The 22,681-nt window shown below is 28.1% G+C and overlaps 1 protein-coding gene across 1 annotated transcript in view; it reads right to left on the bottom strand.

The window, feature by feature from the left end:
• Window positions 1-433: 433 nt before the first annotated feature.
• The window catches only part of LOC111036920 (pikachurin-like), a 42,169-nt gene continuing 19,921 nt past the window's right edge, over window positions 434-22,681 (bottom strand). The window contains exons 3-7 of the mRNA XM_022319212.1: window positions 19,980-20,231; window positions 8,004-8,205; window positions 7,790-7,934; window positions 3,595-3,784; window positions 434-615 (exon numbers count right to left, since the gene is read on the bottom strand). Of these exons, the coding sequence (XP_022174904.1) occupies window positions 449-615; window positions 3,595-3,784; window positions 7,790-7,934; window positions 8,004-8,205; window positions 19,980-20,231 (956 nt within the window). The 3' untranslated portion in view covers window positions 434-448. The remainder of the gene's footprint in view (window positions 616-3,594; window positions 3,785-7,789; window positions 7,935-8,003; window positions 8,206-19,979; window positions 20,232-22,681) is intronic.

Below are 22,681 nucleotides of genomic sequence, written 5' to 3' on the forward strand. Positions count from 1 at the left end.
CGAAAACAATCAGAATCTTGTAAGGTTAGGTAATAATACATATTTGTTGAAAATTGAAATCATTGAATATCTATTTTAATAATGTCTTTATTATTAAAGTATTGTATCCGTAAATTGATTTTTTACGCCATTTTAATTTTTAAAAATTGATCTCGAAACAGCGATTAAACGTATTATTATTGTCAATTGTCATTATGTTTTTTTAATTGATCTTTATTTTGCCTCGACGAATTAAACATTATATAAGTTCTATTTAGATGTATATTATTATAAATAAAGAATATTTATAATGTTAACATTTTATACATAATATGAATAAGAAATAAAAATAAAATAAAAAACTTAGTATTGTAAACAAAATTACATAAGTATACGTATACAGTTGAATATAGTTATACAATCTATATTTGTTATTATATAAATTATAAGCACCATGATGTGAGTATTATTATTGTGATATTATTTTTGTGATATTTACCTGTAAGTCCAATATCGTTTCGCATAAATCTCCAGTGTAACCAAGAGGGCACAGACATAGTGACGAATTTGTGGTTGTTACGCACTTGCCACCGTGTTGACAGGGAGATCTTGTACACTTGTCCGTAGAGCATTCCTCTGTAAAATAAAATTATTATCGAAATTGTTTAGTCTTACTTATTGGCTAAGTGATACGAGTTATAAAGTTTAAACAAATCAAGTTCAGAAAATCAATTTTTTTGATTTGCTCTTATTCTATTTGGAAAAAACAACCCTATTGCGTCACTGCCGGTCCCACGTGTACTAAATTACAGTGCCATTTATCAAAGACAAATTACAAGGCGAGGTTTTCGATCAGAAACTAATACTTCAATGTCATTGTTCAAGATATATGTAGCTATCGTAAGAACAGTACTTTGCCCGAAGTTAATCGATCCGATTTCAAAAAAAAAAAAAAATGGCGCCAGACTTAAAAGTTGTATACGTTGTTTGGACTTAAGATGAAAAGAATTAACATTATTATACAATTACTAATAAATTTAAAGCGGTGTGTTTAAGTAAAATTATTATAGCAACAATAATTTTCATTTAATTACTGGCATAATTATGTTTCATGTAGTTTAAAGTCCATGCAAAATTAATATATGCTTATAATGTTTTTAAATTACATGAATATACAAACTGGCAAGATAATATTATGTTAATATATGTTAAACGAGTGTAAAAATAATTTTTAATTTTTAATAACTATGATGAAATCGTATGATTATTATAATTTAACTTATAACTTTTTAACTAGATGCAATTTGTACAAGTAAAAATGATTATTCTTAATTTTTAAATGTTATGTTATATTTTATTTAAAATTATTCAGCCATAATTTTAGTGTTAAAGGCACTTATCGTTTCATTTGATTCTTACTGGGATTTAGATTTATGTAACAAGACTGAAAGTTTTTTATTAATCATGGACCATTGAATATAACAATTCACACAGAACGGAGTTTGGCGTGTTATGACTATAAATGTAGCCATTTTTTTCCTTATCTCAAATTAATGGGAATTTGAAACTTTGACAAGCATAAAGTGTAATCTTCATCCGATATCCAATGGATCGCATATAATATATTATTGTGTAACCTATACGAAAACTCATAGAGAATATTTGTTGCCCAATGAATATATTTGTCAGATGATTTATAATATTAGGTATACACCATCCATTTTGTTTGGTGTCATAAATAAATAAACTCAATTATGGTGAATAATTCAAAATAATAAAAACAAAAATAAATATTTCAACATTTTCAACATTAAAAATTATTTACACCAAGTAATCAATAACATAAAATAACGTCAATAAAACACCAAACATTTGCTCTAAGAATTTTTAAAGAGATTAAAAAGCAAGTGAGTGAATTGTGCCTTTTTTTCGTCCTCTACCATGGCTCCTAGCCGATTAAATTAATAATAAGACACAAACCAAAGGCGAGCGACGTCGGCGGCGGAGCGGTTGACTAAAAAATTAATTAACGCTGGTACGCTAAAAGGACGGTGGGAGTACACGGCTGTCCTCGACTTTCACCTCAAAGCTTCTATCTAATGTTTACTCAAAGAGTTTTAGCAGCTTTTTTCTCTCTCTTTTATTGTTGCAGCTTTTAGTTTAATATTTTATATATTTTATATACATTAATAAACACGTACTACACGACATCTGATCTAATCATGTTTAGTTTTTCGTCAACAGTCTATATTTTAAGTAAACTTTTATCTTAATTTTCTATAACGTCTCCAAATTAAAACTTCAACAATTTTACTAAAAGACCATTAAGTTTTAATAATTTTTAAGAAATCAGCATAGTAAGTTTAGGAGTATGCTTTTCGTAACTTTAATATACCCACGTTTCACATGTCTTAACCGATAAATTGTAATGATGGACGATTAGTTATTTTTTTATAGATTATTCCATAGTAAAAATTAACTTACTAAATAAGCTAAGTGATTTCACCAGGATAAATTAAAATATACAATTTTAAATTTGATTGTTATTTGCATAATATGATTAATATTGAATATTACGATTATTATTTTATTGAATATTTCTTATACTAAATAAAATCAAAGGTACAATTTATTTTTTAAGGTACATAAAATATATATTAATTAATTTTTTTATATTTGAAAAAAAAATTATCTGAAGGTGTTAAATAAATCCAAAAAATAAAAATAAAGCATCGTATCGTATCCATCACCTTTTTTACGTTTATATGATTACGGTAATTATAAATATTATTATATCTTATCTATTATCTTAACTATTTAAAAATATTAAATTAAATATATGTAGGTTGTACACTCATAATTTATATAAAATTTCAAATATGTTGTTCAACTCAGCCTATTTAGATTTTATATTTAAATATATTAAATTAAATTAAATTAATATAATATTATATATTGAATATTTTAAATACGTATATTTTAATAATATTATATTATATTACGTATATTTTAAATAAGTTTAATATAATAAATCTCAATAATAGCCTTGCATATATGATTTATCAATTTTAAATATTTTAACGTTCGTGATCACAATAATAGTTTAAAATTGTTTTCTCAAAAGCGATTTTATGATTCTGCTTTCCATTTTGAAAATTATAAGCTGTTATTTTATACGAACAAAAATAATTAATGGCATCACCAAGTAACCCATATGTTTTATCCGGTATAATTTGCGAAGTTAGCGAACAAGAAGACGTAGATTAAGGAGAATGAAAAGTTTTCACTGTCCACAAATTAAACAGTTTTGGCAGTTTGTTTAAAGTTTGGTTAGAGGACCTTTCCTATTATATAATTTCCTTTATTTATATTTGGAACTGCTAAAAAGAGAACATCTATATTTTTTTTTCGTCGTTGAAATTTAAAAGTCTGGTCACGTCTTCAAGCGTCGTTTTGAATATCTAAAACTGCGTTTTTAATACCAATAAATAAAAAAAAGAATTTTGTCGACGTTTATGAACGGATCATTTTTGTCGATAACCGACATTTTTCATATTATGTTTGAAGGTGGTCATGAGGGGGTCTAAGAAAACCGAATGTGCAGTTAACACTTACCGACTTCTTGAGATTTGACTGTATCGCCAGCAGGTGTTTCACCAAAATCGTATCTGTGATCATTGGCTTGTAACAGCCGAACACAACCTACGAATCCACGGTCTGTTGGGAACCGTTCAGCTAGCCCAGACGTATTACCTCGACCGCCGATAAAGACAGGCTCTCGAAACGTAATTCTCGAGAATAAACCCTAAGTGTAAAAATACAAACTATTGTTAGAATAGTGAAATTATTGAACTCTATATTCAAATTACTTTTATATTTATCTGTAATATATGTAAAACGTATGTTATGTATATAATGTATAAAATTAACATTTTACTTAAATACTATTTCATTAGCCTTGTCTCGTTTTTAAATGTAAATAATACATAATTAAAATATCAGTAGCTTGAGAAGTTTTTTTTATTATTTCAAGAATTTAGTGGAGCCTAGAGGAAGATGTATTAAAATCACAAAATTCATGAAAAAAAATGTATATTAAATAGTTGGGGGGTGTCTGATGTCTGCAGTGTAGGTAATAAAATAATAATTTTAATATCGGCATATTTAAACAGCTATAATTTACATTTAGTTTAGTTGCGTGAGTATAAAAATTGACAGCATGATTCCAGATATCTGGTAAGTTATAGTGTTACACTGAATAAATAATAATTATAGGCAATTAGTAATCACTTATTAATAGGCAGGTACTGATAAATTGCACGAACAAAGAGCCCATTCCTTGATAGAAGTTTATTTAAAAATATAAAATCTCGTTTGAAAAACCAATTTTGTACTTATATCTTATTTAATATTAGTTACATATATTTTCAAATGTATAAAACGAATAAGATTATTTCCACCTTCAAATATTAAATTTCTATTCAGGGCTGGAATAAGGAGAAATTCGCCTAAAGGCTTTGATTTTATCTGCGTCACTGCAGTACCCATTTTTTGTGGAGTCAAAGGAAAAAAATCAAATTACTGTTAATGCATTTACATCGTCACCATACCCGTTGTCTGTGTAGAAAAATAAATTAATAATAATAATAATAATAACAATGGTAATTTATCTACATATCGATAATAACAATAATGTATTTTGTGTAAGTGCTTACATAATAGACACCACAATACCACATATTATGACAAATTGTATGGTCTAACTTACTCAACATCTAATCAACTTAATATTATTATTATTATTATTATCATAGATAACAAAAAAGCAGTATGATGCTTTGGTTGATCGTATGATAGTCAAAAATTGTTGGTGACTTAAAAAAGTTGCGCTGTAAGCTCGCGATGTCTAATGTCTATGGTGCCTAATGGTTAGTCCAGTCTCTATCAACTACACAAGGTTCTATTTCTCACAATAAACTATAGTCTGTGGATATAAATTACAAAGTAATAAAACTACCAATAATAATCATATTAAACAACAATATTTTAATTTTGTTTATACAAATATCCGTTTACATCGAATAATCATTACCTATTATAATTCATTAAAAAAAATGGACATTTTTTCAATATTGTGTGAAATCAATATCTTTAAAATTATAATATTAACATTAAACACGCATATATTATAATCAAAATAAGATAACAAAAGCACCTTATATTGTTTGTTGATAAAAGTTCATCTTTTAGCGTCAGTCAAACAGCATTTTACATTATAATTTATGCTATTACAGATTCCATAACAGGACGTTATAATTTAAAATAATTTGAATACCATTAAACGTCAAATAAAACATAAAGATGTGCATTGTTACAACTTATAAATTTATAATGCTTAAGTATTCAACTCTTAATTTATAGTTTTAAACAAAGAATCTCTTGTATTCAGTATTTTACAAACATTTTTAGTGTAGATTACCGTTTTTTGGCTATCAACCAACTTAAAATAAATTAATAAAGAAGAAATTATTTGTGTGTTGTGAAATTGTGTTTTATTGTCATAAAATCAATAATCTAGATAATGTATTTTATATAATTTAATACTACATTATTTTTAGACTCTGAGCGGAACTGAGTAATTAATAATATCAATATACAAATTATTTATACCAGTTAGTATAAGTGGGCCTCAAAGTTGTGTTTGAGATTTGTGGCTAACACAACTAAAAAGGTTGGAAACCGCTAATATATATCATTGATTTTACATATTATAATAGTCAATGTTTTTACCTAAAATATTGATTTCAAAAAAAAATAGTTATGGATTATCGTGAATTCCAAAAATGTATATAAGCTACCAGTTGGGCGATGATGACGTACCCTCAATTTTACAACATTTTTTTAAAAGGTTATTTTATTATAGGTATTAGGTACTGTTTACAATTTAACATAATATTTAAGTATTTATATTATTATGTAAATATTAATTGGTACTAAACCATTAACCAAATTTTTATGAAACTATTATTAATTTATTGAATTATTGTTTGCAAATAATATGACGTATGTGTAATGATAATTTAACATTATTTATTTAATTTTTATTTATTCTTCAAAAAGATAATTAAAGATTATGATAAAAATTTATATATTTTCTTAAGTATTAATTAACAAATGTCTGATATGTGATAATTATTACTCAAATAATTATCATGATTCATGTTTGTATTATAATTTGTAATTTCCTTTTTCAAGTAATTACGATAGCCCACAGGCCACAAGTATCAAATTTAATATTATCTCAATAAACTTTTGAGCATTTGGACTAAATAAAATATATATTTCAAAATCGGCACTGATATACATTTAATAAATTATTCTACTTTATTTTAGGTAAAGTATCTTTCTTATGACAGTAATCTGTTTATTAAAAAGTAGTATTTGAACAATGAATGTCTCGTTTAATCTAAGTGGATACAATTTAAGATATTATTTATGTATTAATTAAAACTTTAAAGTTTAAACTAATCAATTTAACTTTATATTACTCTCAAATAGAATATACCTGGTAAAAATATTTGATGTTTTCTTATGTATTTTTAGTAATTTTAATAATGTTTATAACTGATTTAAAACTCTAATGTTGATTCAAAATAATTAAAAGCTAAATAATTATTTAATAATACACATTATTCACATTGCTCACCTATTCACGGAGTTATATTTTTTCAATATCATCTATATTTTAATTTTGTTTGATATTTTTTAATTCACAATTCTATGAATACTTTGTGTAAATTAATGTAATGTTGTATATTTTGTTTGATTGGAAATCAAGCATACAAATTTACTATCTTTTGTGAGATAAAAATATTAAAATACACATTCAAATGAATAAATATATAGGTAATGGTATTATTATTTAGAAATAAAATTATTCACGTGTATTGAAACAATTAAACATGTATCAAGGATTCAGGCACAGATTCAGAGCAAAAATCTAGATGGTGGGCTACAATTTCGTTCCAACACAAATACTACACACATTGGTCACAAATACAGTATTTAAAGTATTCTAAATCAACGGTAGTACCTATCAAGTAGGTCTTTTCCTGATATGTATGCACATTTTCACATTGTTTAAGACATCATAAGCTTATGTATACAATTTAAGGAACAAATAATATGTAAACTTTAAAATGTTAAACGAATAGAAAGATCCCAGACTCCCTTAAAAAATAGTCTACCTATGAAAGTAGTGATATCTACATTACTGCCAAGCCTGATCTTTCTTTAATCAATAACCATAATACACAAATACTTTCATTTGCAATTAATCTCTTTTAATTTTATTGCTCATCACTTGGCTAGTTTCAAAGAAAAATAGCTATTGTATGATTGAAATCTATTTCAGATGTTGACAACGCCAAAGAGACAAAATCAAAAGAAACTGGTCAAGTGGTAAGCGATTAAATTAAAAGAGATCTGTTACACTTGAATGTATTTGTATATTAAGGTTATTGATTAAAGAAAGATTAGACTTGATCGCAATGTAGATATCAATAATTTGATAGGCAGACTATTTTTTAAGGGTTCTGGGACTTGGTCTTTTTCATGGTTAGGGTTTTATCGAATTGCATTTAATTATACTTAAAGGTAAAATAAAAAAATATATTACATTTTAAGATGACCACGATAAAAAAATGTATTATCCTTAGTTTGTTTGCACAAGTAAAGGATGTAACTAAATTTAAATAACAATTATTACATTTGTAATTTTACTTTAATTAAAATTTATGAGTGTACTTACTTTTGATCTCCCAGCAATACGTTTTCCACGATTTAATTGGATCCACGCATCCCACCTATGTCTATACACAGACAGCGTATTCCATTGATTCAAAATAACTGTTTCTTCAGATTTAACTACTCCCAAACCAGATCCACAATCAAACCTGTAAAGAAAAATGTCGTTTTTACTAATAGTGTTACAATGACATTGTTATTGGCTTAAGTTGAATTACCTAAATTCCAAAAATCCATTGTGAAGTAGAATAGCCATGAAATCTCCTACTAAATCATCTCTTTCAGCAGCTAAAAACAATATACCATCCCAGCTCTCTGGTCTGAATTCTAAACTTATCTGCACGTGTTTGTAAGCTCCCCGGAGTGGCGGGAATGCCAACCAACTACGTCCATTGAATCTTGGGTATCTAATTGGATTTGCTGTAAGGAAAATTAAAAATAAATTATTTTTACGGCATGGAAAATAATATGCGTATTAATGTATATTAATTACGAATAATTTATTTTATTTCTCATAAAAATATTATACTAGACTGAGCATAATATAAATAAATATTATTATATTAATACATTACATACTATACATACTAAATCCTCTTTTAATCATAGAAACATGTTATTAATGATTCATTTTTGAATTATAATACAATTTAAATAATTTTGTGTTTATAAAATAAGAATAATAATTAAAGTAAGAGCTTTTTTTCTAACCGGTTAGTAACTGATTAATATTTAGGGTGATACCCTTTTCGACCAAAATAGTACCCTTCCCCTTTCGGCCGATTCAATTTTAAGCAAAAACCAAAAGTTTCATATTTACTTTATTTTAGACATTTAGAAATGTATTAAAACGTGTATAACTGTTGTCGTTGATTACTTGATTAACAATAATTAAATACCTACATAAATAGAAACATTTTACATAACTTATATTTTTAATAATTTTCTTTATTATGTATAAAATGAAGTAGGTACATATAAAAGTGGACAAAATATGAGAATGCTTATATTAATTTTTTTGTTTTTATTAAAAGAAGAAAGCCTCAATGGCGTGACCATTGGCTTGTTTTACGTAACATGGTACTTAAATAATTTAAATTAAATTGTACCATCCAATATCATCTTATATAAGTAAAAATATATTTTTGATGGATTCTTCATCGGGGCCTAGTGCGTCGTGATTCATGAAGGTGTTCAAGTGTATTAAATACTGTCAGCCCTCTTGCGTGTCTCTACATTCGGCGATGATATGTTAGATTGAGGTGTATATCTGCATGTAAGACATGCTCCTGGTGGCTCTTTTTTAATTAGATCGCCATGTGTGAAGTGTGTATGACCTATTCTGAAGCAATTTAAGTCAACTTCGTCTCTTCTTTTGAGAGACATTGGGTTACTCCATTTTTTTGCTGTTATTTTTGTTTCGTTTGGTTTAGTGTTCATTTTTAGCCATTCGTTTTGCCATTTATTTTTAACTCAGTTGTAGATAACTTTTTTTTATATCTTTGTCAGGTTTTATATCCCAGAGTGTTCGTTGATGTGGGTTATTGGCGTATACCTTGACAAGTATGTCAGCTCTTTCATTAGCAATTATTCCGCAGTGCCCGGGAATCCATGAAAAGATTATGTTATTGTTAAATTGATTACTCAAGTTGATTATTTTACTAATGATAACCTTATCGTTATTAATATTATTAAGGCTAGATAAAGTGGTCATGGAGTCTGTTAAAATTATGTAATTTTTTTTGCAAGTTGGCAATTATTATTATAATATAAGATAGGGCTTTATACATAGCTAAGGCTTCAGCTGTATATATGCTACAATTATCCGAAAATTCCTCGGAAAGTTGGATAACTGCAGCTTATAATAATTGTTTTTTTTTTCATTTATTTATATAATTGTGCCAATACACCAAGTATTTTTACAATGTTACAATTTTTTAAAATTTATAATAGTAATATTATAATATTATTATTTATATAATGTATAATAGTTTTGGTTAGCTATGAGTCTGGGTCAGAATCTGAGGTTGAGGTGTCTTCATTGGGATCTAGTAGGATGTCCTGAGGTAGCCGAGGTTTGAGTCTTAGATTTGTGGATCTGTTGCCGATATTTTAATGACGGGCACCGTTAACTTTGTGGAGTTTTTCGTGGACATTTTTAAATTGTTGTGTTATCCAGGTAGATCTATATTGTTATGTAGTTGTTTGTTTCTCATAAACCAGGGGGCCTTTAGGGCCATTCTTAGGAATTTATTTTGGAGGGTTTGTAATTTTTTTATTTTTGCTTTTGAGGCAGCTGCCCATACTGGGCATGTATAGGTTACTAATGGTCTTATTATTGCTGTGTAAAGGAGTAGAGAGCATTTCATTTGTATGATAGAGCTATGATTTAATAGAGGGTACAGTATTCGTAGCCTAGTGTATCCTTGGTTTAATTTTTTGTTAATGTGCATTTTCCAGATTAGTTTTTCATCAAGGTGCAGGCCCAGATATTTTACTGAGTTGTCTTTGTTGTTCCAGTTGATTTCTTTATTGTTTATTTGACGTAGAGTCGGATTTGTGTATTTTTTGAGTGTAAATATTTTTGTTTCGCTTTTGGTTGGGTTTAGTGTTAGTTTCCATTTTTAAAACTAGAGGGATAGTTCATTGAAGGAGCTTTGTAGGTCTCTTATTGAAGATTCAAGAGTTTGGTTTTGCGTTATTATTGCTGTGTCATCTGCGAACATAGCTAGATGCAGTGTTGTGGTGTTGGTATATCGTGACAGTAGATATTGAATAGAGATGGTCCTAGCACAGATCCCTGTGAAACTCCAGCATTTACTCTATGTATTTGTGATATATTTGTTCCTATTCTGACATGAAAGTTGCGATTTATTATAAACGACAAGAGTGTATTGTTAAGGTATAAAGGTAGGTTCAGAGTTTTTATTTTTGAAATAAGTCCATGGTGCCAAACCCTATCGTAGGCCTGTGATATGTCTAAGAAGGCTGTCGTGGTAATATTTTTTATTTTCGTAACCGTTTACTATGATTTCAGAGATCTGTTGTAGCTGATGGGTTGTTGAAGGAAATGGTTTGAAACCAAATTGAGGTAGTGGTAATAATTGTCGAAGGTATTGATCAAATAATTACGGACAACAAGTATATTTTACTAATATTTATTTATATATTACATTATTACCTATACACATTTTGTACAACTTATATTTTTATTAATATTTTCAATTTTATAACAGAAAGTAGATATAAAGCTTTTTGGTTTGGTAGAAAAGTTAATTGGCCAAAAAGGGAAGAGCATAATTTTGGTCAAAAACGGTAATGCCGTAACGGAAATTCAGTAAGATATTTGGAATTAAGTAATCAGAAAATCATTAAAAAAGTTTTTAGTTCAAAATTGAGTTAAAAGAATATTTAAAGGGTTATTAAAAACCTTTGATCGATTTAAAAATGTTTTCTTTAATTAAAGCGTTTTATCAATTTCATTAGACTATTGCGATTAATTAGTTTAATGATGAGGTATAAAGACGGATAACATTAATTGGTGTAAAACTAAATATTGACCGTTAAACAGTGATTATATGGTTTTTAAACTCTCTCAAGAAATAGCTGTAAATGAGGATATAATTGATATAACAATGTTATGTCAATGTTGCATACATACACATATATGTACCTATTACGTGTATGTCGTATAAATATTATAACTTAGGTATTTGTTACTATATAAGTTCTAACGTATAATGATGTTGTCGAAATGTATATTTTTTGAGTTATAAATTATGGTATTTTTTTTTGCAAAATAGTTATTGTTAACAATACCTACTTAAAATATGTTAACGGAAAATCTATGAAGCAAAATCGATTTTTCTTTACACGTAAAAAGCTATGTTGTTGTTATCGGTTCATGAATAACCATATAGAGTACCCACCCACCTACCTATAATATGTGCAGTAGTGTACGGGTAGAACACATATAAAATATCAGTAAACCCTAATGGGTTTATTTTCGGCAAGCGCCTTTGTCCGGTCACCGGGGTGGTCGACACATACATCCGGGGCGAATTATTGGGCGCGGTCACGCAACAATCCAGTATAAGACGGTCACGCGAACCCCGAGCAAGCCAAAAATATATTTGACACGCATCCAAAACTTTACCTGCAGTTGTTATTAGCATACAGCGCACACCCCATCGGAATGGACAAAACCGCAATATTATGTATATCTATCCATAATACCTATATATAGTATGTATATCATTAAACGCTTGTCGTCTTACATAAGACTGTTTATATGCGGTTAGTTATTGATAATTTATGTTTCAAAATGCAAATAAATTTAAAACATAGGAACAGTATCGTTGGGTGTGTAGGAGTATAGTATTTTATGTAAACAAAATAAGCATTATGAAATAGTGTAGTGACGATAAGAAAATACGTTTAGAGTTACAGGTATACAGCGGGTACTACGTAACTGTAAAACGGCATAAAAAATGACCAACTAAAAATTGACTCAGTAAATTGTACCCAAGTTTACTGTAGACTGTTAAGTTATTACATAATATAATATTAAATATACTTATTGTAATAACTTTTGTATGGTCAGTTTTTATAAGTAAGTATAATTATTTTATTTTTTTAATATAATAATATAGTACCTAGTTAATATTCACAATAATTTTTGTTAAACTCTGTACCTGCATCAACAGTGGTTTATTTAATATTGTTAACTATCATGTGCATTTTTTATAAATTAAGACATAATCTTGAGATTTTTATTATACAGTTAGAACAAATACTTATGACAGAATACAAATTACAAAGCTTTGACTCTAATATATCATATTTAACGCACAAGACAACCCATTGTTTTTATGACATCTATATATCATATTATTATATCAAATACAAGCCTCTGCCACATCACGTCTTTATTATATTTCATCAATCTCAATAATGTTGTTAAAACTGACTACCTAAATCGTGTGATTAACGCAAACATTTTCCATACAATTTAGTATGACGGTTGCAAGACTGCAAAAGATAAACGATTTTTAAAACGTGTCCAATATACACAGAGCCATTGCAGTGAATAGTACTTTTTTAAATATTAAGAAGTATTGATAAATTATATGCATTATTGTTATTGTATTTTAAGTATTTACTACGGTGAATATTGAATGAAACAGTTTTGAAAATACTTCAACTCTAAGTAATTCAATACGTTGATAATCTAATAGCTGTGTAATAGTGTAAACTTGAATTAAAGTTCAACTGGTTTAGAATTTAGAAAATATACAAAATAAGTGTGGACATTTTGAAATATTTTAGATATTTATTCATGTATAGTAAGTTAGTACCGTATACTAGGAACGTCTATATTTTGTTTATACTATTCTAGTATACGGACAAGAGGATTTGGAAATTAATAATCTTGTATTAAACGACAACTCATGTTCAAAGAAAAAATCGAATAAAATATCATTAAATAATGAAAAAAAATCCAATTCAATTATAAACGTTTTTGGAAAACTACTCAATTATTTGAAAAAGGCAAAAAGTATATCGTATTCATATGTGTCTTAATGTACAGATTTTAAGGAAGATTATATTATATAGCTTATTATTTATTTTATACTGATCAATAATGGGTATAACTTTTAATTACCTACTACATTTAGTAAAGTACGTAAAATATACTTATTAACATAAATAAATAGTTTTGATAAATGTGACATTTTTAATTTTAATTTTTTTTATTGTCATCGCTACCCTAAACTTAAATAAATGAAAAATGATAATGCACCAAACTGATTCATGAAACTTTGTTGAATCATTGAACTGTACTCATACGCAATATGTAATTTTTACATGAACTACTGCAGTTTGTATGTAAATCTTTTTTAATTGCATTGGCTCAGTAAGCTGGACATCAATGGGATTAAATTATCATTTTTCTTCAGCTTAATAATTTTGGCCTGCAAAAGAGGCTTTTATATACTAAATGTACAGATTAACTGGGTCATTTTGTATAGTATCTTTTTTATCTCACCAAGATTTATAATGATATCTATAGTAAAAATAAATCTAAATGTTACAACTTATAATAATTGTTTGGCTTCATTTAATGGGTTAAATTTAAAGGGAATTAATAATTTAATTTAAATGTCCATATTTAAAACGTTAATATTGAAAGATGTTGATATAGATATTTTACATTATATGTAATAAATATTATTTTAAAACTGTAATAACGAATAATTTATATATACAATTAATATAATTTATACCTACACTAAAAGTATAATTCGTACAATAGTGTAATAACTAATAAACAACAAATTTTTGAATACTCTAATATATCATTTAATCTTGAAGATTATTTAAATAAAAATATTTTTGATATTCGATGTTATAGTATAATGGATAGAATACTCTTTTAATTTATCATTTACTGAGTGATCTACCAAGCATGCTCATTACCAATTTTTCTTTTAATTAGGTTATCAATATATAAAAATGTTGATGTTTGGTACCTATTTTTAAGTTACTCAAAAAATATATTTTATATATTACAGTCCTTTTTGGCAAGTTGGTCAACAATTTCCATTTTTAAATATTTACGTAGATAGTGGTTGCATTCCAAGAGGCTGATGATTTAAGAAGAAGGGATATGGACTAAATTGGATAATGCGGGTTTGAGACGGTTTAGTACACCTCCAGATTTGCATACTGTAAAGTCGAATGGGCTTCAGTAGCGATTTGTATAGTGTACATTTTGTATGAATTAATTTAAACATAGGACGAAGCAGATTGTAAACGGTTAATAGGTATTTCACGTTTGAATTTTGGTCGTTTGTTGAGTTTAATATTCCTATAGGTACCATTCTATTTAAAATATTAACTTTCACTAGGATATTTGTTTTGAATTACGTAATATTGACAGTCAAAAAGCGGATAAGTGGATATCGCTCTGCTGTACAGTAGGTTACAAGTGGGTCACTATAATGGATAGAGTTACATTTTAATTCAATGATATAAAATCATTGTACACGAAAAATGGTTCTGAGAAAAGACGATCTGACACCCTAAAATATTATTTAGTATATTTGATGATATTATTGTGATTAAAGTAATTTATTTTACTATTAGGCATTTCGTACTTCAGTAGAATTACTACACAGAATTATAAAAAAAAAACAATGGCTTATACATTACAATAAGCGGTTATTAATTTTAATACAATAAATGATATTGACAGTTTCATATAAATTCAAACATCTAATTGATAGTTTTGAATGAATTATAAATGAAAGTCATAGGTCCGATAAACCTAATGCATTTAGAGATTTTATCTCTAAGTTTGAAAAAAAATAATGAAAATTAAAGTAGGTAGTAGTATAAACTTCATTTATAAGATTTTTACTAAAATAAAAAAAGTATTTTGTAATTAAATATATTATTCAATTGTAATTAATACATGATGTGTTTATTATACAAATAGCTATATCACTCTATTATACTTAATAAACTATGTAGCATCAAAACTATAGTATAATTATAGATAATTTTTTTGTAATATTTAAAGTCTGGAATCGAAATATGATTATTTAGACTAATTATTTATTAATTTATAATTACTAAATTCGATTTAATATAATAATTAACTCTTTAAAAATCACTAATTTAATTTAATATTTTTAATGTTAAAACAATTATTTTGAAAAAAAATTCTCAAAAAAAAGCTTAAAAATATGATTAATAAGAACTTTTTTTTTTTTTTTTTTTTTTTTTTTATTAAAAGAATAATTACAATCTATACATAATTTTGTACATTAAATAATTTTGTTGAGAGAAATATCGGTGAATATAACGGAGTGGGAAGGTACTCAGTAGTACCACCCGACAGATCAAGCAAGGATATCTCTAGGCCAAGATCGTTTCAATCTTCTTCTAGGATTATCGGGAATTGTACAAGAAGACAGACGTTTGATTAATGGATTAGTATGGTGATTTAGCTTTGAATGGAATGAGAGGAAGTGGGATTTGGTTAGCTGAGAAAGTGTGGGAACGTTTAAGTCTTTGTGAAGGTTGGCGTTTTTTATATACCAAGGGGCAGAGACGATTTGACGGAGACATATTGATTGGAAGGCTTGTATAGTTCGCAGGTTTGAGGGTTTCGCGGAGCCCCATATCTGGATGCCGTATGCCCATACAGGTCTTAAAATAGCTTTGTAGATTAACAATTTATTGCTGATGTTTAGTTTGGAGCGGAGAAGTGGACGGAGCAAGTGAAGTCTAGAGTTTACAGATTTCCTTTTGTTTTTGAGGTGTTGAGCCCAGGTGAGTCGCTTATCAAACGTTAGGCCCAGGTATTTGACTACAGGGGTTGTTGGAATTAAGTTATTATTGAATGAAAGTGGAGGACAGTCTCTAGGTCTCAGTGAAAAAGTAATAAAGGAGGATTTGGAGTCATTTATTTTTATTTTCCATTTTTTTGACCAGATCTGGATCATGTTTAGATGATTTTGTAACCTAACAGACACGGTTTGAGGGTTGTCATTTGAGGCCAGGATTATTGTATCGTCGGCGTATGTGCCTAATGATGTAAGCAAAGTTTTCGGAATGTCATGTGTAAATATGGTGTAAAGGAAAGGCGCTATGTCGCTACCTTGGGGGACGCCAGCCAAAATAGGAAAGTTAACCGAGTAGCTGTTGTTCACTCTAACTGAGAAAGTTCGATTTTCAAGATAAGACTTGATAATAAGGTAATATGGAGCAGTGAGAAATTTTTTAAGTTTATAGAGTAGGCCATCATGCCACACTCGGTCAAAGGCTTGGGCCACGTCTAGCAGGACGGCAGCACAGTAGAGCTTGGATTCTAAAAAATATGATTAAAGATGAAAAAACTATCATGTTAATCAGTAATCAATTATTCAATTGTACCAACCGAATGAATAAAATATAATATGAATGCAAAATGCATAATCATACACTCATAGGGACATAAATATTGTGTGTCTTTTAAAGATAACTATTTTTTAAAACCATTTTTTTTTCGCTAGACTATCAATTTGTTTTAAAAATAGAATTGAAAAAAATTCATTTACCCATATTCTTTCAGATATACATTTACATAAACGCGTTTTCAGAGTATTACGATTTATGAAGGTTAATTCATTTTAATTATGACAATACATATATTAAGCATGATAATGATGATGTAATATAATATGCATTGCGATATACCTAATTCTCATTTAATGTTAATTAATTATAAGTTATAATTTATACGTTCTATGTTGAACAATATAATAATAATAAAATATAACAAATTACATATTATGCATCTTATTTTTACTGGAATATCGTAAGGAAAATTTAACTATAATGATGGAGGTCTTTGCATATATTTTTTTTAAGGAAGGATAGAAAAAAATTCTCATTATTACACTCTCAATATTATTATAGTTTGATATGTGTTTAGACTTCGCAATTAAAAATACAACTTGAAAAGTTGAAAAATATAATAATAATATTTAAAGATTTTCTTAATATATTATGTTTCGGTGTGTGTACATTAAACAGTAATGCGATAATTTGTCATGTAATATGATACCGTTACAGAAATAAAGTAGCCTAATACTAAACGTATCAAAAAATGTTGATAGTGAAAAGGCAAAACGCTATAGGTGGGTACTTATAAACTTTACAAAAATCAGATTTCATAGAAAACATTTAACTTGGCATAATTTCTCAGCAACAATGGTAAAGTAAAAGTATTCGAATTCATTTTCGAAAAATGTGAATGTCCGTCAATTTACTGAAGAATTGAACATAAACAGTCTTACAGAAATTCAAGAAATACCTATCATAGGTCCCTAAAGGAATATTGATACACTACACTTGTTTTTAACGTTATAGATTTTTGGCAATTTTGAAAAAGAATATTAATTAATTAAAATTTTCACTTGTTGATAATAAATATGTTTTGTGTGCAATGTACACTTCAATAAATACTATGGGTGATCTATTGTGAAAACGTGTTGTTGGTTTTTATTGTTAAGGTTTTAATTTTAATCTGAAAATTGAATAAATTATTGTGAAAATATTCATAGTATCATCATCACATTGTAAGATTTCATTTTATTTCCATAACATTAATATTTTGTTTATTATTTTAAGGCAATAATGACCATTGAGTAATATTGATAAGATTTTAAATTACATAAGTCTTATCTCCAGTAACAAATACTACAACTAAGATTTCCCGAAAAATAATGAACTCACACACACAGACTTCTTTAATATTTCCAATATTCTTTGACGACATCCACCAACCATATTTTTCACATTTCACCATACACACAAGGTGAACTCTTTTCGCATAAAGAAAATGTCAAAGTAAAAGCCCCGGATACTGGCTCCTAGAATATTCCTTGCATAGTCATACATAACATCTTTATTAACACTTATAAACTCTTCTAAAAATATATATTTTATGTAGATGTACAATGTTTTTCACAATTATGGAGAAATAGTAGGGTCATTCCAAGAAATAAATCAAGCAAGAACAAGTTCTCACAAAAATACAAAACAGATACTTCCCAGTTCCATATACCGTCTTAATATACCATACGAATCACTCGAACAATTGTCAACTTAAAACTTACATGTGGACTCTAGAAAAAATCAACTATTTCTCTCCGGAGCAAAGTGGGTTCCGGAAAAACAAAAATGCGTATAACTGCCAAGCTAAAATAAATTATGAGATTCAAAATAGTTTTACTTCTATTCCATATTTTGGAATGATCAGTCTCAATGTGCCAAAAGCATACCTATTTCTCGTCGCCATCGACCACATTACAAAGAATATAACATCTCAAGTCCAAACATTGTATGCTGGCGACTTCAATATATTTTGCAGCATAAAAACATAACAACTGTCGAAGCTCAATTACAGCTCAATATTGATAAATTGACAAATCTTAATCATCAGGCTTCTTCTTTTCTTTTGATAAACCTCAATTTATAATACTCAAAAGAAGACGCGACCCCATAAACATCAACATTTGAGATCACAAGACACTAACTCATGCAGTAACAGCAATACAATGAAAATTGTAGGTATTGACAAAAATATTCATGGTCACAACATATCACACATCTTAAAAATTAAAACTTTCACAGCTCAACATTATTTATACAACTGTTGAATGGAATATCCTGGAAAACAAAAAACTTACCAGTAACCATATGTATGTTCGTGGTACAAACGAGCTTCATTCGTAATTATTTTTTTAATGCAATAGATACAGTTTATGATTGAAACATTCAAATTATTTAAATTCACCGAAAACTTTGGGCTGGTAATGCCTCAATGCTTCACTGTCGTGAAACCACAGAACCAAAATAGCGAACGTCAAAACAGTGACAAAAAAACAGCAGAGCACAAAATTGGGAGTGCCCAAAACGACTAAAATATCTTATTATGCAGATTAATATATGTATACAGTATTCAGATGAACTAGTTAAAAATTCAAACGATACCATATTTATTAATTAATACGTGTATTTAGAGCAGAGTTAATTAAATTAAATATGACGAAGGTAAAATATTTTGTACAACAAAATGAAACTGAATTGTGGCGAGCGACGAGTTAAAATCGTTACTTGTATTACGCACTTAAGCTACAACTCGACACGAAAATACGTAGGTACCATAATAATATTAATATTAATAGCACCTATATATGCTGTCCGCTGATTTTCTGTTTGTTTAAAAGTCAAAAAAATATATATACTTTCTACCTAGTGGCATTTATAAATTATATTATAATATCGAATTGAATAATTATTCAAACAAATTAATAAAATATGTTTTATCGTTACTCGTAAACATTTTTAACCAGTATCATATTGTGTATTATGAGATGTTAACCGTTTTGAACATTCGAAACTATTATGTGTCTAAACACTCTAAACAATTGTAAGCTTAGTGATTTCGTCATCGCTGTTTTCATTTTTGATATTTTTAGTATGCTGTTATGTTCTATGACTCATGTGAGCTACAAAACACGAGTATCGAGTATCACAAACGTATTTATATTGCCGGTCTTTAGGCACTCGATCGACGTCTATTTTAGTTTTAAATTTATAAAACAATTTATGTTTATTTTTAGTATTTTTATACTCACTTATCTGGCAGTTAGATCCGGTTTTACCAAACGGGCATCGGCAAGTCTGTTTGTTTCGGCTATCGAACGCGCACGCGCCTTCACCGCACTTCCGCACGCACAAAGCCGGTGAGCCTGTGGCAACGAATGTTTGAGTTTCGACGTGCTTTACAAACCGAACGCTGTCCTCAGAATCCACTTCGTTGGAATCGACAAACGTCAGTCCAATATCTCTTTCGAACTCTTTGATCTTATCTGTTACTGAATCGTTTCCTATGAAATATAGATATACTTATAGATTATACATACATATTATATAATAATATGTGAGTATGTGACAACACAATTATTATACAAGGTGATTTACCAAGCATACTCACTATGCTTAATATAAACATTTTAATAACTGAAAAACTACTGGTTTGAATTCTAAATTAAGTACATCGTATATCATAAAAATAAAAATCATCTTCTAAATAATTTACAGTAAAACGGGGAGGGGGATTCTAATTTGAAAATCAGATGTTTGTATCGCTAAGTACCTACAACAAAAAAAAAATGAAAATATGGTCTGTATGTATTCCAAAAATTAGAATTTTAATAAGTTAATTATTAAATGAAATGATAAGGGTGCTAACGTGCTTCGTGAATCACTTTATATATAATATAAATACAGGTTTTCATGGATATAGGTACATTACATTATTCCGCAAATGCCTAAATGTCCTAAATACAGTAGAACCTCGGATTATCTAAACAAACTAGGATCACATCTAGTTTGGAAACGTGAAAGTTGGGATGCTGGGAATTTTTTTAATACTATATAGTATATAATATGTACATGCATATTATAAGTAAATTACATATATTGATAAATATAAATTAAATTTTTTCATACGTATCACAAACAAACACACATAATATTATTATATATTAAATTAGTATATACATTTATGAGTAGATTGATACATGATTATATATACAAGCGCTAACCGCGTATAGACTCGTTCAGATACGTAAATTGCATTGTTTTGATATTTGTTCGGATAATAGAGGGTTTGTATAGCGGAGGTTGGGTAATCTAGGTTCTACTGTAATGCACAATATAGTTACATGCTCAACAGTCTGATAAAGGCAGGTATAGAATATCGAATTCACAAACGTATAGTCAGGATATATTGTGATATGATCGTTGATATACATATCCCATAAGACCCATAAGACATTTCGTGAAATAAATATAATAATACATAGGTAACATTAGTCGTAGTCGTTGCCATCCACTGAAAATGCCGATTCATCTATTTCCTCAAAATAATACCACAGTCGATTAGTAAGTTAATTGGTCCGTTGCCAATTTAATTGAATTAGTAAATTTGTAGATCTCTAGACATTATTGTGAAATATTATCTAGGTGCATGCTGTATAATATAACGGACTGTACAACATATTAAAATCGTGTACTATTGCACATCTTGTACTCACAAAAAATCGACCTTAAATATTATCTTCAGATTATTTGTTATAAAATTATGCATTTTTAACAATCTATTTAATCGTTAGATTAAAATAATTTTGATATTCAACTCATATATTATTTTTATTTATTTTTTTTTTTTTATTGAACTTAAGCTTCGGCAACTGAGGCCATTAGCTGTAGTAGGATTTGTATTGTAGTTTGTATTGTATATTTTTTGGAACGGTAGGGGGGAACACGTGTGTGTTTGTTTTTTTGGCAGAATTTCGAATGGGGCACCCGTAGGTTTCTGCCATGCCCCGGGGGTGGGGGATGGCAGCACTTGTTCTCCGGTCACCGCGACTTGTCCGGAGAAAAATGCCGCCCGGTAGCCGAGGATCGAACCGCGACCGGCTGCGTCGCAGCGGACGCGTCAGACCACTCGGTCACCTCATCCCCCTCATATATTATTATCTTTATTCATTTTATTTAACTGTATCAAAATAACGTCACAGACATGGGAAATATACTAATTTGTATAATTGTAATAGGTAAGCTTTATTGTTACCTATACAAAATGTATACATTTCAGTATTTACCTAGGTTATTATTATTTAAATAAAGTAACGCAGTTTTGAAAATAAGAAACAGTTAACTTACTATAATTGTCTTACCTACATTATGTCGGATTTTGATATGAAATTTATTAGAAAATACAATGTAAAATGAGACAAACAAATTTGGTAGATATACCTAGTCCTACATGGCTACATACGATATTTTGTTATTTTTATTTTATCGAGAATGAAATTAGTAAAAACGATACTTTATATTTTTAGGTACATAGGTACCTATCCACTAATTATTTCAATAATTCTGATCTAAATAGATCTTATCATACCTATATTTAAGTTGGAACAATTTAATTTTTACTCTTATGTTATAAGATATTTTGACTCTTTACTTTCTCCACTAAATAGTTGTTGATAATTTTTGACTTTATATACTATCTACGTGGGCAACACAGTTTTAATTTGAGGTATCAAATGTCAAATTGCTATCTTCACTTTTATTTTTCATATTTGTTTTAAAAGCGTAAGCGATGATCGAATTACCCGTCTGAAAAATAAATTAATTGCTCATCAAGCAATTGAAATTTAAGAAATGTAAGCAATCTCAATATCAACAAAAATTTGACCACTCAGAACTTATTTTTAAAGTACAGTATTTTTTTTTTATTGATATAAAAACTAAAATACAACCATTA

The sequence above is a fragment of the Myzus persicae genome, unplaced genomic scaffold (genome assembly GCF_001856785.1).
Source record: "Myzus persicae strain clone G006 unplaced genomic scaffold, MPER_G0061.0, whole genome shotgun sequence".
Classification (NCBI taxonomy): Eukaryota; Metazoa; Arthropoda; class Insecta; order Hemiptera; family Aphididae; genus Myzus; species Myzus persicae.